This window comes from Thunnus thynnus, chromosome 16 (genome assembly GCF_963924715.1).
Source record: "Thunnus thynnus chromosome 16, fThuThy2.1, whole genome shotgun sequence".
NCBI lineage: Eukaryota > Metazoa > Chordata > Actinopteri > Scombriformes > Scombridae > Thunnus > Thunnus thynnus.
The window spans coordinates 26100164-26125581 of record NC_089532.1 but is presented as its reverse complement, the minus strand read 5'-3'; the positions used below and the strand labels follow the sequence as shown (position 1 = coordinate 26125581).

The 25418-nt window shown below is 42.9% G+C and overlaps 1 protein-coding gene across 1 annotated transcript in view; it reads left to right on the top strand.

Moving 5' to 3' along the window:
- LOC137199911 (myelin transcription factor 1-like protein) overlaps positions 1–25418 on the top strand; it is a 120549-nt gene that overhangs the window by 85702 nt on the left and 9429 nt on the right. Inside the window, exons 6-17 of the mRNA XM_067614522.1 lie at positions 1185–1660; positions 4641–5828; positions 9287–9421; positions 12190–12280; positions 13655–13762; positions 14854–15080; positions 15596–15882; positions 19762–19992; positions 21915–22036; positions 23490–23558; positions 24698–24760; positions 24943–25026. Coding sequence (XP_067470623.1) covers positions 1185–1660; positions 4641–5828; positions 9287–9421; positions 12190–12280; positions 13655–13762; positions 14854–15080; positions 15596–15882; positions 19762–19992; positions 21915–22036; positions 23490–23558; positions 24698–24760; positions 24943–25026 — 3081 coding nt within the window. The remainder of the gene's footprint in view (positions 1–1184; positions 1661–4640; positions 5829–9286; positions 9422–12189; positions 12281–13654; positions 13763–14853; positions 15081–15595; positions 15883–19761; positions 19993–21914; positions 22037–23489; positions 23559–24697; positions 24761–24942; positions 25027–25418) is intronic.

Below are 25418 nucleotides of genomic sequence, written 5' to 3'. Positions count from 1 at the left end.
GAAGAAGAAAGGAGAGAAATCGGTTTCTAAGACTGCAATCCACCATCCTACAATAGACCATTAGCACCTAACTACTGCGATGAGCCTTTCTCATAGCCGCTCCTCCACAAAAGCAGCACAGACTGACTAACAACTACCATTTCTTTACTCTCGCACACATTCTTGTGCCATTCATTCACATCAGGTCTTACTCTAAGTAGTGCGGAGCCGGGGAAACATCCAGAGGTTGTAAAAATAGGAGCCAGGGATATTTCACAGCCGAGTGAACATGCCCAAAGCGTGTTTAGCTCCCTTACACTCCAGCCTGGAAAGGGGGTTTATTTGATGGCCAAAACACTCAGCAGAGCTCATCATAGTTCTGACTGTATGGGCACTTTTGTTCAACTGTATCAAATGTGTGCACACAGCCACACACATACACACACTCATATGTGAATGTACAAACAGCAAGACTCATTCTAAAGTCACACACATGCATCTTACATTGAGGGGCCAGGTAGCAGCTTGGGGCTCTCAGAGGTTTGATGAGTGAAAGGGATTAAGCCCCTGTGATCAATAGCCTGAGCGAATACACAGATTATCAGATTATCAGATTAGGATCTGTCCCCCTGCTGCCGAGGGGAGCCAGAGAATACATTAAAACCTGAGGTGCTTTGGCAAGATTCAATTAATCAGGCTACAGGTTGTCTTTTCCCTCTTATAGTCAATTCCAGATGAGCAGTTGTGTTTTCCTACACTCAGTTCACGTCAGAACAAGGGCATATCAGTCTGGTACAAAGTGTTTGCAGAGCATGCACCGTGATTTTCTTTTGCCTGAAGAACAAATTGATGTTACCTGAATATAAATGAATGTGAAAATAAACTAAATCTTCTGCTTTGTTTGTTTCAAAGATAGCGATTTTATCCCCTTGTAACTGTTTTCTAGAAGAAATGGAGCATTTTATTATAATTGCTCAATAGTTAATGAGTACATGTCTAATTAAGGTTGGTAAAGAAACTTTGATATTTTTCCCAGCAGAAGAATTTAAGAAGCATTGAGTCTCTTGTTACAGTGCTGCTGTGTGCACTGTATTGCTTGCAAATTTAGTTTGTAAACCACAGCACCTTGACACAGAGGCCCAAATGAACATTATGGCCAGGTGAGGCTAACGGCTAACGACTGCCCTCTTATCTCTCCTCTGCAGTGTGTACGGCTGCCCTCTGGCCAAGAAGAGAAAGAGTCTAGACAGACAAACCCTGGAAACCTCCCCCAAGAGGAGCACCTACCTAGATGACATGGACAACTCCACAATGGAGGAGTGCTACGAGACAGACGGGACGGAGGAGATGGACGACAGGGAGGAAGAGGAGGAGGAAGGCGCCGTAGAGGAGGAGGAAGAGGGAGAGGTGGAGGAGGAAGAGGAGGAGGAGGAAGTGGAGGGCTACATGGACTACAACGAGGAGCAAATGGAGCACGAAGAAGGCGAGGTGGAGAGAGGGGACGCGGACGGTGAGGAAGAGGAGGAGGAAGAAGAAGAGGAGGTAGAGGTGGAGCAAGAAGAGGAGGAGGAGGGCGATGAGGAGAGGGTGGAGGAGGCAGAGGAGGAGGAGGAGGAAGCGGTAGAGGAGGTGCACTATGAAGAGGGGGAGGAGGAAGAAGGGGAGCAGAGTCAAGGACAAGGTGAGAACACTTTCTCATCTTGTTGTAATTACATGACATTCTCACCAGGAAACTACAACTATTTAGAATTTCAAATATTTCCCAATCTTTAAAAAAACACTATTTTTCAAGTGCAACATTTGCATATCTGTGGTTTATATTTCCATATTTGATGGGCTGAATGCAGTAGTTTGGGGCAGTTGGACATGATGTTCAAACACTGATTGTGTTTTGCATTGGAATGAGATGAAAGCTCTGTAACAACATACTGAAACTTCAGCATGGCTGTGATCGGTTATTCCTTTGATATTTTTTGTTTATGTTATTCATTAATTCATTCATTTACACATTTTACTTTTATACTGCATGTATTCATTTTCAAAGCCTTTACTGTACTGCTACTGTAGTTTAAACCCACTAGCAGTGGAGGAGAGGTGCGCTGGCACCAAATTATTTGTGAACATCAGCTTGTTCCTTACTTTCTTGATTTTTCATAGAGCTCTTTTTAAATATATTTAGGATTTTTTAATTACAGGGAAATTAGTGAAAGTGATGGCTAAAATCAGCTGGGCCATCCTTTTCAGTTATTTCCCACTGAAATATTTTAACCCTCTCTAAGACCTTTTGTCAGAAGTATCAGAGCCTAAATTGAAGATGAATCATGCTAAACTGCTAAAACTGGAGCCACGATTTTTTTTTGTAAACAACAGAGAGACTACAAACAAATTAATCTTTTTTTAATCACAAAAGAACACTTAGTTGCCTTTCCCTTCACTAGTATTAAATCCTATGAATATTAGAGCTGTTGACAATCAAAGCATTGCTTTAATTATGCCTTTCCTAAAGACATGATACAAAAATACCACCTAATTTTGGGACTGGGATTTGAGAAACTCCTGCCCCATATGTTATCTCCTCTTCCCACCCCTGACGTGCCCAACACCAGATTTGGCAGGTTTCTCTCCAGCAGATTCTGTTTTGCACCCCCACATCACAATTGGACCTGACAGTGCCTTCAAGTCCAATTAAGAGTGAAGCTCTGAGAGAGGAGTGTGTTAACCCTGTTTGGTGCACAGCTCTACCCACCCAAAGTGTTGATGTGGCATCTCAGCAGCCGTGCTCTTATTGTCTTGCAGACATGTGAAAACATCTCTACTGACTGGTGTTCATTAGAGCCCACAGCCGATGCCTCAACACTGAGACAGTGGACGGTTGCCACTGTCTGTTCAGCCTGTCAACAGCCTCTCTTTCTATGGGTAGTAGCTGATTACCATGTACTGTTAATAAGTCTTATACACAAGCCACAGTACATGTTGTTATCACTGGCAGGTATTCCTGATGTGTTCTCCAAATTCTTCTCATCATTTAGCTCTATTAATGTAAAGGATTTCACAGCATTTTTAATCTGCAGCATTTTTCCTAAGACAGGCAGAAAAATTTTTCCATACGCGTCATTTCCATGTTCCCCGTTCGCCCCAAGACAGCAGTACTGGATGGCCGCTGGGCAGATTCCAATCTCCTAAATGTAATAGAGGTGACACTCTGGAGCTTCCCTGTGTTTGTCTGTGGCATGCACATCTCTGTAGCTAATCCAAAGCCAATTCAGGGCAGGACAGTCTCTCTGTTCCCTCCTTAATCTGTTTCGCTTCCATATCCCTTTTGTGTACCTTGATTGCTCTTCAAATTGCTTCCCTGTGCCATGTTTCATACCATCAAAAATTAAACCCCTGGTGCAAGAGGTTGCTGTTAGAAGCCTTCCACTGTCAAAATATGTGCCTGGTCATTCGTGACTGTTCCCTCTTCTCGCTCTAAAGCCCCCAACCCCCAAGCACCAATATTGTGTTGCTCTCATTAGATTGGAGTGTGAGTATGTGTGTATGTACAATATTTGAGTGAGGGAAAGTCAGTATGGCTGTTTATACAGTACATGTACTGTAAGTGCTTAAATATTTGTATAGTCTATGTAGAATAGATGTAATTGTATAATATTCATATTTGTTTGTGAATGTATATTCAAATGTTTTTGCATTCTTCATATTTGTGACTTTGATCTGCAGTCAGGTTCAGATCAATGTGTATATTGTGATTACAGATAAGTCTTTGAACCTAGTGATAATTAACTTTTCATCACTGTCAATTACACTTCACTGTTTTTTCTATTATTATTATTTTTTTGTCTTGTGATTCACTCATTCTCACCAAATGAAACTCTCATTTATTATTTCTGTGCATGTGTGTGGGGGCCTTTGGGTTCATTTTCTCTGCAGGAATGTAAGTGGCAAATGTGACGCCAATGTGAGCGATGTGCTCTTGGCGGTTCAGGGCGGAAATATGAAAGGAGAGATTGGAAGTGCTCCAGGAGTGAGTGCTTGAAATTACTGACAGAAGAGGTTCAGTAACCTTTTGCAGCCTGTCAGAATCAATTAGGCAGTGAAAGGAATTCTAAAGATACTGATGACTGAATGAAAAAAGAACTTTACTAGCAAACGATGAATAGCAACCGACTGGGGTTCATCTTGTTGCAGATGGAACACCATATTATTCTCAGATTTTAGACTTGTAAAAAAAATCTCTCCAATTCATTTTCTCACAGTGTTTTGATTTACACTGCTGAAATAACTGATATGTTATTTCATTTGCAACTATTTACAGAATTCTTTAGTAATATTATTAATCAAATGACCTTGAAATATCGCTTTCTAAAGAAATCAAGGGAATTACGGCAAGAATAAAACTTGCCCAAGATATAGTCCCTAGTTTCATAGTTTCTCATTTACAAGAGCATCTTTCTCTGGAACATTCCCAAACCGCTATATTTAACTTCCTGTGCTGATTCACAATTCAGAACACAAGCTGCTGTTAAGACTCTCAAAGTAAATTATTAGGGGAAGCAAAGAGTTCCTTATCCAATTTAGATGGACCAAGCCCAGAAATCTGATTTGCCAGTAAAATAGAATGACGGAAATGAAATTACTAGACGTTTGTTCTTTCTTTCCAACAGAGGACGATCAGATGAGCAGTGTTGAGGGGGGCGAGGGCGATGGTGGAGGTGGTGGCGGCAATGCCAAATCTGGCCCCATGACGGAAAAGGACGACAACAACAACGACGAGTACGAGAACTATGATGAACTCGTGGCCAAGTCACTGCTCAACCTGGGAAAGATCGCAGAAGACGCTGCCAACCGTGCTATGACGGAGTCTGAGATGAACAGCAACTCTTCTAACAGTGCAGAGGAGGAAGAGGAGGAGGAGGAGGAAGAAGAGGAGGAAGAAGAGGAGGAGGAAGATGAAGAGGAGGAAGAGGAGGAGGAGGAAGATGAAGAGGAGGAGGAGGAAGAGGAGGAAGAGGAAGAGGGGGAAGGGGATGAAACACAAAGAGCTGATCTGAGTTTGGACGTTGACAGTGATGTGGTCAGGGAGACAGTGGACTCCCTTAAACTGCTGGCGCAAGGTCACGGTGCAGTATTGTCTGACAATTTAGATGGACAGGAGTACGAGGACGGTACAGCTGAGAATGGGGGCGAGAATGACTGTTCCCATGGAGGAAATGCACACAATGGTGGTAATGGACAAGTTAAGACCACCAGTAATGGACAAATAGAAAACAGTGATGAGGAAGTGTGTTTAAGCAGTCTGGAATGCCTACGGAACCAATGCTTCGACCTGGCTCGGAAACTAAGTGAAACAAAGTCTGCTGACCGAAATGGACCACCCCAGCTAAATCTTTTTACATGCGGGGATGCCAATCAACAGCCCCAGCATCACGGCTATGGGGATTTCCAACATAGCCAGGAGGACAGGCGGACACTTGATAGGAACTATTCCGACATGGACAATCTCATGAAGCTGGAGGAGCAGCTGAGCCCACGCTCCAAGGCCTTCTCCAGTTGCGTGCAGGACGGCCGATATCACCACAACCACCGAGACTTTGATGAGGACACGGCCTCAGTGACGTCGGACCGATCAGAAGAAGTGTTTGACATGACAAAGGGTAACCTGTCCCTTTTGGAAAAGGCCATTGCACTAGAGTCAGAACGGGCCAAGGCAATGCGTGATAAAATGGCGGCTGAAGCTGCCAGGAGAGACGGGGTGAGGTATAACCATGAAGACCATGGCCCAAGGCATGGCTACGGTGTTGAGCGTAAAGCCCGGCTTCCTGATGGTATGAAGAAGCTTTTCTACCATAAAGGTGAGTGGTTCTTTCAAACACGGCTCAGATGCGCACCATGCTTCCATTGGAAACCATATCTCCACAAGTGTAGACATGTTTACCTCATTTAACAAGCTCAGGTAAAATGTTTGTCTGCCAGTGTTTGGCTCTGTATTCTATCTATCCTGTACTGGAGACTAGACAGCCCACATGCATTCTGGGAACCTTACTATAACCCCAGGACAAGCTTTTTCAGCCAATTTGGAAATTCGCATCTCGGTAGCAGCGGGAGCGGCAGCAGCAGCTTATGTTGTTAAAATAGGCCAGCATGGAAACATCAGAGGGTAGGCTTGTCAGGCATAAGTAATGGCAATCTGCATGGCCTGTTAGGACCGCAAATCTCATCCGTGCGATGCAGCTTGGGGTAAAGCTGCCTATTTTTAAACCTGTGCAAGTACTTCGGAGAGGAAGCTACAAAAAAGAGGCCTGTTGCCTTTAGAAAGGGTTCATTCTGTAGGAAACAAGAAGGCTTTATATATATTTTTATCATGCTTCTATCTTCAGTTATTGATATTTATTGATTCTACAGAAAGGCAAATACACATAAAGTATATGGCTAATAATATATTGCAAAGACTGCAGTACTGTATTCCAGTGTACTGCATTTGCTGGATGTCTGCTTGTATACTTACAGAGTAGAGCTGCAGTCACAGAAATATTGCAGTGGCATTTAGAGCGGTCTGACTGCAGCTCCCTTATTTAACTCCTAATTATTATCCTAATTATTCCTCTCATCATATCCTTTACTGCAACAATATTCAGACTTAGTTAGGTTAAATCATTTCCTCCCATAAGGAAGATATCAGATGAGAGCAACAAATAAGCATGCTAATTCACAGCAGGGTGATATTACACCTTAAATGCCACACAACTCACAGCAGGTATATATTGCGACTTAAATGCCACACAAATGTTAATTTCAAGAGCCTTCCATGGCCTCTGTGTCTGGCTAATGTTGGAATAATGAGAGGACGCGAGACAGTTGCGTCACGATAACATCTTTCCTCGGGCAAGATAGTAGCAGACACTCGTTGACCAGGGTTCCTGTGTGTGATTTATAAAACAGAGCATGGCGAGGGAGGGAGGGAGGGTGCGGGGCTTCAGAGTATAGCCCAGCACCCTAAGAGAAGCATGAGGCTGAGATGAAAATTGAACAGTATCAGAATGACCGATAACGAACGACAGGCCCACTGACTGCACATTAATTATCCAGAGATGGTATGGTAATGGGGGCCATTTGCTATGCAAAGCGCAGACCGTCCCCAGCCACAATCAATATCCCCTGCTTTCTAATATGCCTTCCACTTGGCTGCCTCCACTCTCTGCAATGGAAGCGTGGCAGGCAGAACGCACAGGCATCACGTACGTGTATGTATGTGCATTCGTGCGTGTGCAGATTGAGAATTATTTCCAACATACTGTTCAAACACAAACAGTCAATGTATTAATGTGCCCCAAAAGAAGCCATTATTAAGAAGCCACATTTTACATGCAGACCAAGTTCTTTATCAACATGAAATTTCCCTGTCTTTATTGCACTGGTGCCAGACAGAAGGGCCAGACATGACATAGCAATATTGTACCAAACTCATATGCCCTTAACGCGACATAGATAGATGACAGCCACGGAGGATAATGAGGTGCTTTTTTTCTGATGAATGAGACATGGGATTTCATTCGGTGACTCACTTGTAAATGTATGAGTAGGTGTGCTCCATGCCACCTCTCAATTTTGTCCTTTCCTAACCCTCTTCTTCGCTTTATTCTTCTCCTTGTTCTTACTCCACAACCTCTGGGTTTATTTTGGTTTGTCAGTAAGAGCTTTAGGTGGAACTGCAGAGTTATAAAAGCCTGTGAAACTAATCACTGGTACAGTCTTTCTGTGGTATCCCCTCTCTACTCTCTTAATACTGATCCTGATAAAGGTTTCTGTCATTCAAATGGCTCCAATTGATTGTACAATCTGATTTGTCAATCACGTCCTGTAACTATGCCACAGAAAGGTATTATAAGCTTTTATTGCTTATAATACCTTGTTACTATGTTAATGTAATGTAAACTGAATCATTCGACAAGAGCCATTGCATTTTGACTGTAAGAAGAATCCTTGACCTTGTGTGAGAGTCAAAGTGTTTTAAAAGGTGGAAGCTTGCATTGGAGAAACAAAGCCAATTGGCACAGCTTGGCATCACTGCTTTTTGGTGGTAACCATATCTGATCTGGGTTTGGAAGAAACAGGAGAGGCAGGTTTGGGGAAGGGAAAGACAATCTCATCCGGTGTTTGTGTGTGTGTGTGTGTGTGAGTGTGCTTTTTGGATGCTCCTTGCAGCACTCAGCTCAACAAACTGTCATGTGAAGGAATGAGTGGTTCTAATGAAGAGAAGAATGATAAATTCCTAATTGAATCTAAACTGGAAGATGAAAGGCTTATTGTTGAGGGTCACTAACACGAGAGTTGTTATATTTCATAAACGTTCACAATTTCATTACAGTAAACAAACTTCATGATTAAAAGATCTGTCAACAAGCCAATTATTGCATCTTTGTCCTTGTCCGTCTTCACTCCGTTCCAATAAATAATGGCCTATAAATACAAAAGAATCCACTTCAAAATGTTTGTGGTTGCAGTAGTCAAGGGTGTAGATTTGGTTTCATATTTGAGGGGGCGGGGGGGCACATGAAGTCAGAGCTTCTTCAATGCATTTTACATTTTAATATCAATCTGGAAAATAACACATTATCATGACATTGGTTATCATGCTCTCCAAATGAACACATTTAAGAAGCAGAAATGCTGTGTAAATCACTGTATTATTCATATACTAGCTCTACTTTAAATCACATTTAGGTTTTATTGATAGAGATCTTATACTTTATTTTAGAATTATATTGTATGTGCATGTACATCCTTAAAAAGAGCACTGTCCTGTACTGCCTCATCTAATAATTAATATGATGTTCTATTCTAGCATCTTGTCAGGAGAATATTGACTGTGAATAATAATACAGATTACATGATTTTTTAAAGCCCCCCATCCCCGGTGGTAATTATGACCTTGGCAGCAGCTATTGAAAAGTCTGGGAAATCCAGAATAGACTGACCTATATATAACCTGAATAGCAAAAGTTCTCCTCTTGTGTTCTTCAACATCTGTTCCTTCCTGATGCAGCTGTTCACAGCTCTCAACATAATACAGTATCTGCCTATCTTTATGTCATATACTTTCTGTCATCCACCTATGGCATTTTAACTCCCTTGTAACTCACATAACATCTGGGAGACACTGTTTCTTAGTCGCAACTTATAGCTCTGACGTTATGTGGCTGTCATAGTAACTGCCTTCATCAACATCACATTAGTTTTTCAGGTTTGTGCAACTCCCACATCTGGCAGCATGCGAGTGTGTGATCAACTCAATATGACTTTCTTCCCACAGATGCTTCACGTGCAGACAAGAAAGAAAGTCGATGTCCGACACCGGGCTGTGACGGCACAGGTCATGTGACGGGCTTGTACCCCCACCATCGGAGCCTGTCCGGCTGTCCGCACAAAGACAGGGTGCCACCAGAAAGTAAGCATTTTAGTTGCACACCAGCCAAACATTATTTACCCAACCTGCGGCCTTCATGTTCTTTGATGTTCAGCAATCCGCATGTTTCCCGTGATCGCTGCTGTGTCTGGCTCGTCCTGTGCGCTGTGTACTTGCTGTCGTGGTTGGACTGTGTTTGATATTTCAGCAGGGGGTACAGTGAGGGGTCAGACGGGTTGCAGCTGCACTTCTCTTGTGACCTTTTGCATGGGGCCATGGTTTTGCTCGCTGATTGCCTGCCTAGTGTGCCGTGGTGATGAAGTGGGAAATGAGGCCTTAGTGATGTGCAAACAGTGGCAATGCAGCGATTGGTGGGATGGTCAAGAGCTGTCAATCAGTGATTTACTTGACTGCATGAGACTTTCTCCTCCACTAGATTGATTGACCATGTTTAGTGTATGATAATCCCATCCAATGCTGTTGGTTTCATTCATACTTTCTTATTCACAGCGTGGTTTATACACTGCATGTATGACTGATGAGAAAAGGTTAAATGTCATGCTTTTGTATTTCATTAATTTGTGTAGCTTTTTAATGTTAATTGAGTCTTAACATTCCATTTTTCACAAAACTTGAAAACGCTCACAGACCTTGATAACACTGCGCCTGCTTCAGTCATCCATGCCATAAACCTGATTCATTTATTTGTATTCTTCGCTCAATTAAGTTTTGTTGAATAGAAAGGCAGTATCATATCTCTAAGCCACAGATCAAATGAAGTGGCAATAAACATTAGCCTTGAATGAATAGTGAGTTTTCCTTTTAGAGATTTCACCCCGACTATTTAGTCTCATTCACCTTGTGCAAACTTCTCAATAAAAGCCCCTTTACACGTTTCATTAACCTCAGCGTGAAAATCAAGTTATGATCTGCCATGACCCAGACAATCAAAATAAAAGAGGGTTTTAATAATGGCAAAGAAATTAGTTACCATTACAGCCAGGCTTGTAAAGACCAGCAGTGTCACAGATGACTCTTGTTCTGTGAAGCGCAACTCACACAAAGGTCCCTAACCTTAGATGTACTTGTCTCCCAGAAATGTGAAATGACTCAGAGCACTTGACCTTGACCAGGATCAAGAGCCCCAAAATGGAATTTGGAATGAGCTTGAATTGATTGTCACTGGAGATTTTGGAATATGATGTCTGTGTTTCTCCTCCTGTTCCTCACTTGTGTTGATCAGGCTGACTTTTTGTGGAAATGATACCACTAATACTGCACAGGATGCTTTGGATCACAAAAAGTTCTCTTCTTGATCTTTATGGCATCATCTTCAGTCTTTATTCCCTGACTTGAAAAGGGCACTTTAGAGTGAAACACACACACACACACAGTACAGTCTTGTCACTGTTAAAAAGTGACCTGCTATAGGTGGCATGAGGTATTAGTGGGTCTCTGCATTATCAGCCATGGAGCAGCCAGTCACAGGGTTTCCGTCAATATGTGGTCAATAGTCTCATGCAGACAGACTCCTTGCTTCACCACTTTAAAGGTAAAGATGACTACATGTCACACATGTGACTGCCTGCAGGGCAGACTCAGCTATGGGCAAATCTCTCTCCCCTATTAACACATTTGCTGTACTGGATGGACTATGTTTTATTAATGCAGTGGCTTCATTTAATTGGGAAATCACACAGTGCAGCCAGGCTGTTCCTTGGGAAATGTGAAAAATGACGATTAAATTATATCTCGAATTCATTAATTCCAATTCCTGTTTGCTCATTGTAGCTCTTTTTTCTGTCAAATATTAAAATATTTAATCACCTCACACAGGAGTCTTTGTTTTTGTCTTTAAAAGTATTTTACCTTTGTAACATACAAGGCATTCGGAACCACATCCCATTTGCTGCCATGTATTCCTTTTCCAGCCGTACAGTTTGATACGTTCCCACCGAATCAGCCTGGTTCTTTAATTTCTAGTCATTCTACCTATCTGTGTCTTTGCAGAGGGCAGGACAAAACTGGGATATGCATAATGTATTGGCTTGTGGCATGTTGAGGTGGCAGGCTTTGTCCAATTACCTGCACTGAACACCAATTAGTATGTAAGGGAAGGAGGATGATGAGGGGTTAAAGTTTAAGGGGGTGATAATGATGAAGCTGATGCCGGTGGGGTTTGGCCCTGCATGCCACTGGTGCTGAGACGACCCTTCCCCGCGCCCCCGCCTGCGGTGCTCCAACAGTTCCTCTTGGACATCCATAGATCATTAATCTAATTGGCTGGTTGCCGAGGGGATGTGAGACAGTTATGGACTGTTTTAATGGTAAATGGTATTGAAGACTGCGCTCTCTACCCTAACAACGTACCGATGATAACAAAGCGCACTCTATCAAGGAGCTGTATTCCATCTGTCTGCTTCTTCCATTGATTTCAAGACTTCTGTTTTGCTTGATTGAGCTGTTGGTTGCTCCACTCTCTGCATGCTCAAAACTTCCTTCCATTTCTGTGTCTTGCTGGCTTTGTCCTGTTAAACTTAAATGACATCTTTTTATTCATGACTGTCCCTATTCCATGAATACTAATTTGAAAGGGCTGGATAAGTGGAAGCAATATGGTGGGAAACCTTGCCTGCCCTTTCAAACTAGTGTTCATTAAAATGAAGAAGAGGTCATTTAGGTTCACACAGGCTCATTTCTTAATGATGTTTATAATGCCAAGCTCCTCACACACTAATAGAGCTCATGCGTGATTGTAAGGGGCTCCTAACCTTCCCTGTCTTTCACTCCTATCTCCTGTCTGTGTGAAGTTGTGGCTATGTATGAGAATGTTCTTAAGTGTCCTACGCCTGGCTGCACGGGACGCGGCCATGTCAATAGCAACAGAAACTCCCACAGAAGGTAAGTGACAGCCTGCCTGTATGAAACCGGCACTGTCCATGTTCAGTCCTCCTTTTTTCACTGTGGGACTTTTTTTTCAGTTCATACATTTATGAGGTGTTGTTCTTGGAATTATTTTTTCATCTTCAATTTCTTTTTAAAGTCATATTTTGTTAAGTTATTGTTAAATCCATTTTTTTTTGTCTTTCCAACACATTATTTTTTGTGTGTGGATAAGCACTGTCTTATAATGTTGGCTAGATGGAAATAATTCAAGTAGTTCAGCTGCTTAACAATCCCATAGTTTGACTGAGACTGATTAGAATGCAGCAATTCACACCTTCCACGGCATAAATCATTTATCAGCTCCTGGCGAAAAATGGTATCTATCAGGTGCAGGTTTGGAGGGAGAAACTGAAATAGCAGGGCGCTCTTGCCAGTGCTGTCAGACGGGGCGAGGTGACAGTGAAAGAGGAGTGTCACCCGCAGCAGATGCTCAGGGAGTCGGGCATAGCAGCAGCCATTAGCACCTTTCTGCCACTCAGCCAGGGTGAAAGGAGAGGTGCAGACCTGGGAGGACCAGAATGCCTCCATGCTGTGCTCAGTGACACGGCTGCAGTGCAAAATAGGCACACACATGGACACGCACCATAAACTTTCACTTTTACTAGAAAGAGTTGTTATAAACCTCCATACTACACACTTCCCAAACTGATACATACATACATCCCCGCACAAGCATGCACACATTTATGCACGTCCGATGGCAGGTGTTCATGAACACAACTCTATATTGGCTTCAGGCTATTGTCAAAGATCGTTTTTCAGCGAGGCCCGACACACTTCAGTTGACAGACTGGATGGAGAATAATATGGGTTAAGGATAACAACATGAACTTTTGTCACATTTGGTCAGTTAGTTGTCAGGAGGATGTTTTACAGCACTAAATTCTGTTCGAACACACTGCAGGCATAGATCCCAAGTGTATGTGCGTGAGGTGCGTCTTGTTTGAAGGAAACAAGACGCTGCAGAATGCACATAAAAATGCACGTGTCCATATGGGAATATCTATTCTGAGGATTATTTTCCACTCAACCATGAACATTCAAGCTGTTGCCAACTGTGTTGTTATTTAAATTGTTAAACGTGATGAAAATGAATGATTTTGCATTTTAAAGTGAGACTTCCTGATCAGGTATTTTCAAACTGGTAGACGCTGGGATTGATTAGCTGACAGACAGATGTGCACTAGCTGTTTTCAGCCTGCCACACTAGCTGACAAGCAGTCTTAACAAGCCAACCATTTTACAGCATGTGCTTTCAATGTAACATTTTCACCTATCAAAACGTTTCTCACATGCACATGTGCCACTTACACCGCCTTCTCATTTCAGTCTGTCAGGTTGTCCCATCGCTGCAGCCGAGAAGCTGGCCAAAGCCCAGGAGAAGCACCAGAGCTGCGACGGCCCCAAGTCCAACCAGGCCTCTGACAGAGTCTTAAGGTAGTATTCACTCTTCACTTTCATTCACATCACATGTAATAACTTCTCTACAGGAGGCAGCCAAAACCATGGCAAAACATAAAACTTACAGTAGATGCTTGTAGTTCCCCAACCTTTGTCAACTTCTATTGTCCATTGTCATAAGAATATGTTGGATGTAAAAACGGGAGCTTGATCGTCCATCCACTGAATTCACTGTAAATGTGATTTTTGTGCTGAGATGTACAGTACCAGTCAAAGGTTTGGATACATTTTCTCATTCAAAGGAATGGGAAGGTGTGTCCAAACTTTTGACTGGTACTGTACGTAGTATGATATGGAAGGAGCTGAGTGTTTACTTTACATGTCAAGAACTATTATTCAGTCATGCTTGAATGTTTTGTTCATTTTTTCCTCTACATTTCATAAAGCTGTTGAGATTTTAAGCCTCCCCTTTTTGTTTTATGTTTATGTTCTCTTGTCCCCTGAGAATACTTACAAGAGACTGCATGTTCATTCCTGTGTTCACTGTTGAAGGCAAATCACTTTATTAGATTTTAACAAAATTGGCCTCATTTATCATAGCGAAGGCTAGAGGTTTTTGAATGAGAGTTTGTTTGATAGTCATGAAAATGCCGTGATGAAAAGTCATAAGTAATAGTGCATTTTCTATTTATATCTAACTGAACATCAACAGTGTGAGATTTTACATTTCATCTCTTCCTGGTTTCGATTGGGGTTATAAATGCATAGCATATGATAAAAGCATATCAATAGTATGCAAGTGTAATAAAAGATAGGCAGAAATTCAATTTTGTCTGTTTTTATTGACTAGGAATGAAAAAACATTTGGAGCAGGGTTATGTCTTTTAAAGCAAGAGGAAGAAAATATCTATGCTATGACATATAAAAGGGATGCCCTGCACCCTAAAACACCCCTCCATCCGCCAGCTTCATCCTCCATATTCTAATCCTGGAGTGTTGCCATTCACAGTCTGCCCCTTCCCCTGCATCTGCCCATTTTTTAACCGAACCCCAAGTTCCCTCTCCTTCCCCTGGGCAATGTTGAGTGCCTCGGTCCAACTTCCACCCCCTCGTCATTTATTTTCCAGGCCTATGTGCTTTGTCAAACAACTGGACTATCCACAGTATGGTTACAAGAACAATGTTTCCACCAGCACGCCCCGCTCCAACCTGGCCAAGGAGCTGGAGAAGTACTCCAAGACCAGCTTCGACTACAGCGCCTTTGACGGTAGTAACAACCACCAAGTGTACGGGAAACGGGCCATCGCACCCAAAGTTCATGGACAAAGAGACACCTCCCCCAAAGGATATGACGGTACTATTTTTCAGCAAGATAAAATTAATCACGTTTCTTTCAATCAGACATTCCAATAACATCTTTTTTCATTTCTCCCATTCTGAATGTACTGTTTTAATGTTACTCATCAGTGCACACACAAGAAAAGATTCTTTTAAGCGACATCAAGCATAAACAGAGTCACAAGAATGTTTGTGGAATTTTCTAGCGTGGTGAATCATTTTAAATTTGGATAAGAGTTAAAATAATAATTAAATTAAAATACCAATTAAAATTCCAAATTTAATAGATCTACAACGTGTTATAATGTTAAGCTATGTTCGTATGCATGAAAAGTTTGGCCATCTTGTTCTTAAATGATGTCTTTCAGAAATCCTGCTTATGACAAGTTTGCAGGGTCTCAGTTTAAAGAAACATAAAAACATACACTTCATCAGGGATATACTGATGAGTAAACCCACATCAACATAATTTATTCACCTTTAATGTTGAGTGAATTTTTCATTCTTTTTTTTTTTCAATGCGTCCCACAGCCAAACGCTACTGCAAGAACTCCAGCTCGGCCAGCAGCACTACCAGCACCTACGCTCCCAGCAGTAGCAGCAGCAGCCTGAGCTGTGGAGGTGGAGGAGGGGGCGCTGGAGGAGGTGGTGGGGGCGGAGGTAGCAGCGCTAGCAGCACTTGCAGCAAGAGCAGCTTTGACTACAGTCACGATATGGAAGCTGCCCACATGGCGGCCACGGCCATCCTCAACCTGTCCACGCGCTGCCGGGAAATGCCCCATGGCATGGGGGGGAAGCCCCAGGACCTGTGCTCGCAGGTAGGAAGGGAGAGGACGCACACTGGAGTGACTGCCACGTCTTATCATACATTTAGATTGTCATCTGAATGTCCAAAGTATACAATGAAATCTACAGGCGTTACCAAATTCTACAGATTTTGGTTAGTTTTTGGTTTGGTTCAGGAGGAGATCAGCTCCTGCTTTATCAAATGGGAGGAAGTTACTAACACACCCTGATTTGACACTGCAGTATCACATGACTCCATATTCACTGCACCTTTGGCCTCCTACTGCAGTCACAGAAAGATTATCACTGTGCTTCCTTCATTATAATAATGCTGGCAGTGAAAACTGACAAAGATAGTGAGATTTCAGTCGTACACTCCACATGTACACATATACACACTCGCACACACACATTCCATCAAAGATCTGGGGCTGTGTCTTACACTCAGGGCTCAGCAGGGCAGTTTTTTATTTTCCGTCTGGGGATCAGATAGGAGCAGGACGAAGCGCCGTTTGACACGGCGTGAGCCCAGTGTGTCATTTCTGAGAAGATAAGGTGACGGTGTTCCTGCATTATCTGCGCCGAGATGCTGAGCTGGAAAATGGGGGCCAGAAAGAGAGCGCACAGCAGAGGGCTAATGCTGGCTTAATGCTAATGTTGACAGCGGAGTCTGCCAGAGAATGAGAGCAGGGGTGATAGAAATGAAAATAAAGAGAGCAAAGAAAAGCCTTTTTGGTGGGAGGTTTCTAAACGTTACAGTGCAGGAGAGGAGGATACAGGAAAGGAGAAAGCTACTGAGGGAAGAGTTGGAGAAAATGAGGGGAAAGCAGACGAAAGGAGGAGGAAAGGGAAAAAAAAAGCCAAAAGCAACGTACTCCCAAAGAAAAGTGGAACGGAATAAACTTGGCGGGAACAAACGCCTGAAGCAGTCAGGACTTCCTCTGGTCCTACCTCATTTCATTGTCTGTCCTTCTCCTGCTCCGGGGCGAGACGGGCAGGATGCTCTCAAGGCAGGATGGGAAGACAGGAGACTTCAGAGGGCTTTTTTTCCCCTCTTCTTCCTCTTTCATCTCTACACCTCACCTCGTGGCACACGGTTCCTTTCTGTGTCTGAATGAAACACACACGCACACACACATCTGTTCTCACCTCCTTGTTTTTTCAGTCTGTCTATTGGTAGCTTGGTTGACTGAACGAGTGAAACACACTGTCTGTGTGAGATTATTCTGCTTTGATAGGCAGAGTTAAGGTGAAAAGCTGACATGAATGAGAAATACTTTTTTTTTTAAAGAATTGTACTATTTTCCTACTTACCAAAGTTATGTCTGAATGCAAGGTATGTTGACCAGTTCGATTAGTTTAGATAAGCTCAGTTACTGGATGTCTATGGATGTTAAGTAGCTCCACTCAAATGGAGGGAAACACACCCTTAAAGGACTATACCTGTGTTTTCACATAAATTAAACCCTTTCACTGCAAACCATGCATACTATAGTACTTCACATAAATGCAAACCACTTCAAACATATCACACCATACAGGTCTGAAGATCTCCCCTCAAGGTAAATGTAGTACTGTAGGTGTTCTGGAGCTTTCAACCGAATCACACGATCCTCATCAACAGATTGGAGTGTGTTTTTTAAGACTTGTTTCTCTGTTTATTGACAGAGATAAGGTAGAACGAGGGATGTTTTGATCACAAAACCCAGATGTTTGTGTGTACAGTACTTTTAAAATGCTGAGGAACATTTTTGACAGTAAGCTAACAAGCACGGTTTAAAACCTCAGCTATAGAAAGGGTGTATTTTCATGAGCAGAGCTGCTACAGATCCCATATGTGTTATAATAAAATAATCTCATTGGTCAGCATATCATCAAACTGCACACAGAGACATAAACAAGCACCCATGAAATATTTGTTTAGTTGGAAAAATTGCACAAGCTGCCCTTTTATAGAATACATGAAGAGAAGGGAGGAAGCGGCGAGCAGGAGGAGAAGAAGACACGACAGAGTGAGACATGAGATAGAAAAGGCCACAGAGGAGGGCAGGAGATGATGCTGGTTTTATTTTAAGACCTGGAATAGGTAGGCAGAAGTAATGTGGCGAGAATTAGCAAGTGACCTCTCACGCTCTGGCCCTCTTCCTCGCAGCATTGCCATGGCAACCGAGGTCAGGGGTTACCGGGGGGTCAGAGCGAGAAGGGGGTGGTCTGTAGTGAAGGAGGTGGGGCACATCCTCACATATCATCCCCATTAATTTGATATGATGGGGTGGGTCACATTAATTGGTCAGTGACATGCAATACAGCGGCTGACAAGGAGGGGGTGGGCGGTCCGCTGAGCATATTCACGAGGACAAAACAAGTCATAGCAACACATGGTTAGACCTATGGAATTCTGTAACTTGACCTTTATCTTACAGATACTGTTTCCATTCCTTTACTCTCTTTCTCCTTCTTCTCCTTCTTTCAAGCATCCAGTCAAACTACAAATTAATTTTTATAGTGGAGTTTTAATAGCGAGTGTGTGTTTGACGGAGGCAGACACCTACATCATGGAATAATGTCAGTCTTTGTGTTTAGCACCCCATCATCTCCATGTTTGTCTGTCTTGCATCACGCCCAACTCTTTTATAGTGTGTTTTATTATTCATAGTGAGATATTTTTCCCCACAGACTAATGACATAGCAGCGGTACTATTTTATCCCACACACTTTTTTCTGCTGTTTTCAAGTCCTTGGTTCAGTCACAGTTCTTGCAGTATTCATGCCCAGTCCCAAATCCATCACCCCATGCATTTGAGTCAGTGTGCGTCACAGAGGTTTTGGCTTCAGACACCAGGAGAATCCACCCCTAGGGACACTGTCGGCTGGAATCAGCATTAGGGCGGGCTTTCCTGCTCATGAAGGGAGCAAAGGGAGCGTCGAGGAGGATGAGGAGGAGATGAGAAGAGGGAGTCAGAGAGAGAGAGAGGGATATTAATGAGAACAAGGACAAAAACACATGCCTCTTAAAGCATAATCCTTTAGGGAGCAGTATATGTGTACCAGATGTAGATTAAACTGCTTATAGATATATAGTGAATGCTTGTATCAGCTGTTGGATGTGGCCCACTTAGTTTCAGAACACAGTATAGTTGTGCCGCTATTTTTGGGTTTGCAGCGGTCTAGTTCCAGCCACTGCTGCTCATCACTGCTCTCAACCCCACCCCTAACCCTCAGCCCCTGCCCCCTGTGATGTCCACTCACATTAGGCTCACACACACACACAACACAAAGTCATGCACACACACCCTTCTGACTGCACAGAACGCAGGACACACCATAGTGGGATGGAAGGAAAGAGAGAGACAGAGAAAAGGAGGGGTTCACAGAGGGATGCACTCGTCCTTGAGCACTGATGACCTCTTCTTTTTTTGACCCTCTTATAAGTGTAACACTACATTGTTACTGTACACTGCAAGTGTCTACTGTGTCATCCTAGACAGACCTGGGCAAAAAATAAATTGGAATATTGTTGCAGATATTTGAACTGCAGGTGTTCTTGATCCATCTTTCCAGACATCTAAAAAGTTCAAAAGTGAGCACATCACTGAAGGAACAGAAAAACTCAAGCGCTTTTCATGTACTTCTTTAGTATTCACGATGTATTCAGCTACTGTTTTGCCCAGCTCTGATCCTAGAATATGAATATGTTTGACTGCTATTTAATCAGAAACTCTCTCTCTTTTATCCCTTTCTCTCCATCCCTGCATCCTTATGTTCTGTGCTTCCTTTTGCTCCCCATAATCATCTGACTGAAAACTCACAACTCAACACGCTCACACTCATCTCCATCCACACACACTGACCTGACTTTAACCCCACACACGAACACACGCACAAAAAACACATCCACATACATTTTCCAGAGTCCCAGCCTAGATGTGGATGAGAACGGTACATTGGACCTGAGTATGAGCAAGCGTCTGTGCAGCGGCGGTGGAGGGGACTCGGTGCTCACACCTCTAGAGCCCATGTCCCCCCAGAGGCAAGCCGCCCTGCTGGGCTCCCGCTGCTACGGCATGGGGGATGCCGCCGACTGCTGGGACCTGCCTGTAGACTACACCAAGATCAAACACATAGATGAGGACGAGAAAGAGGTAAAAGGGGGAAAACAAGAACAGTGTTTGGTAGTTAAGTAATGTAGATGCCGAAATTCACTTGACCATTACTGGCTGGTTGTGGCCAGTTAATTATCTACCATTTTTTTTGGGAAGAAGGGTTAGATCACTACCTTAATTAAAACATTCAGTATCTTTGAAATATAGAAGAAGCAGCCTGTAAAAGTAGAGACACCTCAGAAAGGTGGGTAAAATCGTGCTATTAATGAAGCAGACTGCTTCATTTTGTCTACTTCTTTTGTTTCTACTTACTGATACTGACAAATATTTCATTTTTAATTTGCTAAACCTATAAGGCTACCCTCCTCTTTTTCCTTCACTTGTTCTATATCAACTGTAAGGTGGTCCCAACAATATGAGGATCAAGATATAAATAATTAGAATTGTAAAGCATAAAGTTTATGGGTTTGGAGATTAGAGACCATACAGTTGGCATACTTCACTTTGACCGTCTGTTTCATGTGTCCCCCCCCCCATGCCCCCACCCCCACTGATTGATTCAGCTCAGCCATTGATTCAACTCAGTGTCTCCTAGTCAAACATTTGCATTGCTGTCTGACTGTCTTCTAGGTTTCTTACCTCCTGTCTGACTCACTGTTATATTTGGAATCATTAGAAAGTCATATTAGGAATTTTTGAGGGAAACCTAATGAATCTGCATGTTAATTGATGTCAGCATTGCCACGCACAGAGGTTTCTGCTCTGTTTGTATCATGCTCCCCGCATGCTGGCTTTCTGTTTTTACATTTTGCTCTTCTCCAAAATGAATTATGCAAAGTAGCACCTTGGGAGGGAATCGGAATAGCTCATCTCATCAAAGAACTGCTGGAAATCAATGCACCACTGCTGGGTGCGCCTGTCGGTGTGCACAGGCGCATGCATGAGCAGTACATGTGCCTCTGTTGGTGTGTGGGTGAGAGCTTGTGCATATTCATATCAGTGTGTGTGCCCATGTCTCATTGGGAGTGTGTCTGCGCGTATTTGCGAGTTCCATCCCTAGCCTACTTTTTGCTCTGCGTCTCTGTATGTATGTGTCGTTCTCCTTCCTGTCTGCCTCTCAGCCTGCGCTCTCTTTAATTGGAGAAGCTTGCTGGCTGACCCAGCATCACACACTAAGAGACAGCTTGAGCGCTGGATAATTTGGGCCGTATCTGGACCTGTCTCTTTATGGGCATTACTGTACATACACTGCGGGCACGGAAGAGAGGAAAGAGGATTTGCATCAACAGCCGTCGTGCCCTGGCTGCATGCACTGCAGACAAAGCACAGCCCCACTACACAGCCAGCAGCGGCCCGACGCTACACCGCAGTGCCATCTAATGGCTGACTGTTGAATTATAAGTACCAACCAGCCAACTCCCTCAATTGTTCTGCACTGTGCTGAATTTACAGCGAGAGATATGCAATACACATGAAATGAGGCACAAGAATGAACATGTACATACCCATGAGTGAGCCCACAAACAAACACTCACAGGCACACACACTGTTCATTTGGCACTGAGTCATTATTTCCTCCCTGGGATGCCATTCTCTAGCTCTCTTAGACTGACAGGTGAGGCTCAGTAGTCACACAGGCTCAACCATTAGCATTCAAATTGACAAGACTCTGTGGTGTGACAGGTGCGCATGTGGTGTGTGTACCTGTGTGTGTGTGTGTGGAAAAGACAGAGAAAGAGGAAGGCAGAGGAAAATGAGCGTTCATTACAAACTCTCTATGATAAGAGTTTCCATGATGTACTGATAAATAAGATGCTCCTATGTGTTGTATAACATGTGTGATCACTATGCTTTAATATGTGTAATAATAGCGTGAGAAACCAAAACCCCTCTTCATCTGACTCTCTCTCTCTTCCCCTGTCCCTCTTCTCCTCTTCCTCTCTATTCCTGCCTGATCTCAGCCGGATGACCTGGATCCCTTCCATGACTTGCTGGAGGACCGCTCCTACTCCACCGATGTTAACATGTCCAGTCCCAAGCCCAAGTATGTCCAGTGCAAGGAGAGTAAGAAGGACCTGATAACGTAAGACAACACCCCCTCCCCACCCCCCCACTCTCCTCCAATGTCCCAGTGTTCCTTCTATCCACTTGACCCCACCTGCTTCTCCCCACTCAAGCTCTGCTCCCCCCCCCCCCTCATCAGACTTCTTTCTTTTGATTAACATCTTCCTTGTTTGCTCCAGTAAACCTCAGAGAAGCACCTCTCTCTCTCTCTCCCTCACCCATCCTGTGCTGTTGGCAGTGGCTTGCTATATGATTTTATTTAATAGCTTTCTATTCATTTGTCCGCACTGATCTTAGAGCTAGCAATGTAGCTTCTACTTCACTGTAGTTTCCCTCTTTTGATGCTTTATCTATATAAGACACAGCACAAGTATCATGTCATATCAAGAGAAGCTGATCTCAAGAACCAAGTTCACAACCACAATATTAATCACAGACAGTGAAGCTAAACTGGAAACAATGAAAACCAACAAAAATCAGAAACAACCCCCTTTTCTGTAATTTTCACATTCTCTTCTCCTTCCCTTTGGGCTTATAAATCTGTCTATTTTTCCGGTGGCAGATGTCCCACACCGGGGTGTGATGGAAGTGGTCACTTGACGAGCAATTTCGCCTCACATCGAAGGTGTGACTTCCTTTTCTCCTGGTGGATTCTAAGTCTATTTCTCTTTATTGTTTTCAGCTTACCTCAACTATACTGTCAAACATCTGTAGGCAGAATGTCTCTCTCTCTTATTTGTTAGCCCTTTGACTATTGGCGAATTGACATCCTGAAACAAGGGTATCATCGAATTTTAAAAAAGGTTCAATTCATTGAAGATTGAATAGATGCACATTTTTAAGCTAAACCCTGGGATTAAATTATTTCTCAATGGGCTGTGTATGAAACCTTCTTAGCTGATGTTATTCAGTCCTGCAGGCTCTTCCCACAGTGCAATGCAGACTAAGCATTTACCATTCAGAGCAAAAAGACTTAAACAGAACGGCTGAGCGTTGCGGTGTGAGCTGAGTCTGCGAGGACTAAATGACACCAGTCTGGAAGGCTGACATGGCCTCATGTACATCAGATTTCTACTTGAACAAGTTCATGATTCCCACTCAGTTCAGCCATGTCTTTGAAAACAACACCATATGTTAATTTACTATTTTTTATTCACTCGGTGCATTCTGAATCGAGTGCAGAGCAGACCGTGCATGAAAACAAGTCTTCCTTGCAGTTACATATGAATACAAATACTCAGAGGGTTAACTTTTTTTAATCAACTCCCTGCACTTGCATCATGGCTTTTTGCATTTCTTAGTTGATGTTTTTTGTATGCATGTGTGTGTATGTGTGTGTCTGTGTGTGCGTGCTTGCGTGCGTGTTGTAGATATGACTGCAGGCTGAGAATCTGCTTTGTGTTATTGTGTTACAGTGGTTGGGGTGTCTTACCATTTTGGTGTTACTAATGTTCTACTGGTGTATTTTTCAGTCTCTCAGGTTGTCCTTTAGCTGATAAAAGCATTCGAAGTATGCTGGCCAACAACGCGCAAGAGCTCAAGTAAGGCATGAGATGACTCACTGATATATGTCTGATTTGTATGTCTTGTTCATTCTGCAGAGGGTTAGGTCAGTGTTAATAGTGTTAGTACAAACAAGCACACAGTGGTAATCTAAGTCTTATTTCACCACTTTTTGAGGAAAACAATTTAATTATAACCACTTTGCAAAATAAAAGGGGGTCAGGGAGTCTTAGACCCCTTAAAGCAGCTACAATCAACAGCAATTTACTACTTGTATGAGAAAGGGGTTCCTAATGGTGGCAAAGAATTATCTCTGTGGTACCTCTCAGCTCTACAGAGCATTTCAACAGATTTGAACTTATTGTTTTGGTTTGCTGGCTCGCAACTTTACTGCTTTGGTTCACTCTCAGCACTATCAAAAGTGGCATTTCCAGACGCAGGAAGTATAAAGGCTTTAAAAACTGTGCACTACCTGCCCAGCACCAAACAGCTGATAGAGAAAATTATCGACTTGCTGGTAAAAAAAGTGGACCAGGAGTTGGTGGAGATAAAAACAGAGCTACAAGGAGAGTGAATACTAGACTGATTGGGTGGTCAGAAACAACTGACCAGAAGAAACAATTCAAGTGCTAATGTTGTTCCATATCTGCTGGATGTATAATTAGCAACAGCAACTGTATTCTAATTCCTTCCCCATTAGAAGTTAAAAGGTGCTAATTTGTCAGCGTTGTATTCAGAGATTGTTTCTGCTTAGCCCATGTGGCAAAACAATCAGTTATTGCAGGATGAAACCAACACTCAAGATCTCCTGGAAATCTCAAAGTCTAATTTTGAGGGTGTCTTTAAAGTTTCAGCCAACTTTTTTGTATTCATCTGACAGTGAACAGGCAGCTAATGTACAGAACATCTTCCTGGTGGCAACGCTGCTAGCTAACAGAGTTGCCTGTTATAGTTGTGCAAATATAATTTATATATATATAAATAAATTAGCATTTCCAATTAATAGATTTACTCAACCTCAGCGAAGAGCCTCATCTAAAGTCTTAGAAGTAAAGAAACAAATAAAAATGAATTGGACAATTAAAATGAATGTGGTCTACTCAGATACTTTATAATGGCAATTGGATAGTGCACTTTTGCTACAGGCCCTGAGCCCTTTTTGTGTTTTCTGCCCCAGGTGCCCGACACCAGGGTGCGATGGTTCGGGACATATCACTGGCAACTACGCCTCTCACAGAAGGTACAACACACATTCTTCACCAAACTTTTGACTGGTACTGTCCTGAGGTTCTTTCCTTGCTTCTACTTTTCTTCCTCTCTCTCTCTCTCTCTCTCTCTCTCTCCCTCACACACACACACACACACACAGGCACACACACGTACTGTATGCTTCAACTTTGTAACACTGTCATTTATCTGCAGTCTCTCAGGGTGTCCGCGGGCCAGGAAAAGTGGGATAAAGATCATCCACAGTAAAGAGAACAAGGAGGACCAGGAGCCTATCAGGTACAGTACAGACACTGATCATCAGTCTTCTGTGTCACTTTAAAACTCACCTCCCGCTACTAACGCTGCTCTCTGCTCACTCCTTACTTTACATTTGCTGTGTGAATTATAAAACATGACATACAGCACCAGTCAAAAGTTTGGACACACTTTCTCATTCAAGTGAATGGGAAGGTGTGTCCAAACTTTTGACTGGTGCTGTGTGATAGAACATTTCCTGGTGAATGTTTTAAAATGACATAAAGAAGCTGTGTGAATGAGAACAAACATTGTCTATCAGTATATTGCTTTTTGATGTGCACTGATGCAGGCAGGGATAAATCAGAATTATCTCTGACAAGACAAATGTGCTATGAGTGTAAAGTTTCAACCCAAATCTAAAAGTGCAGGAG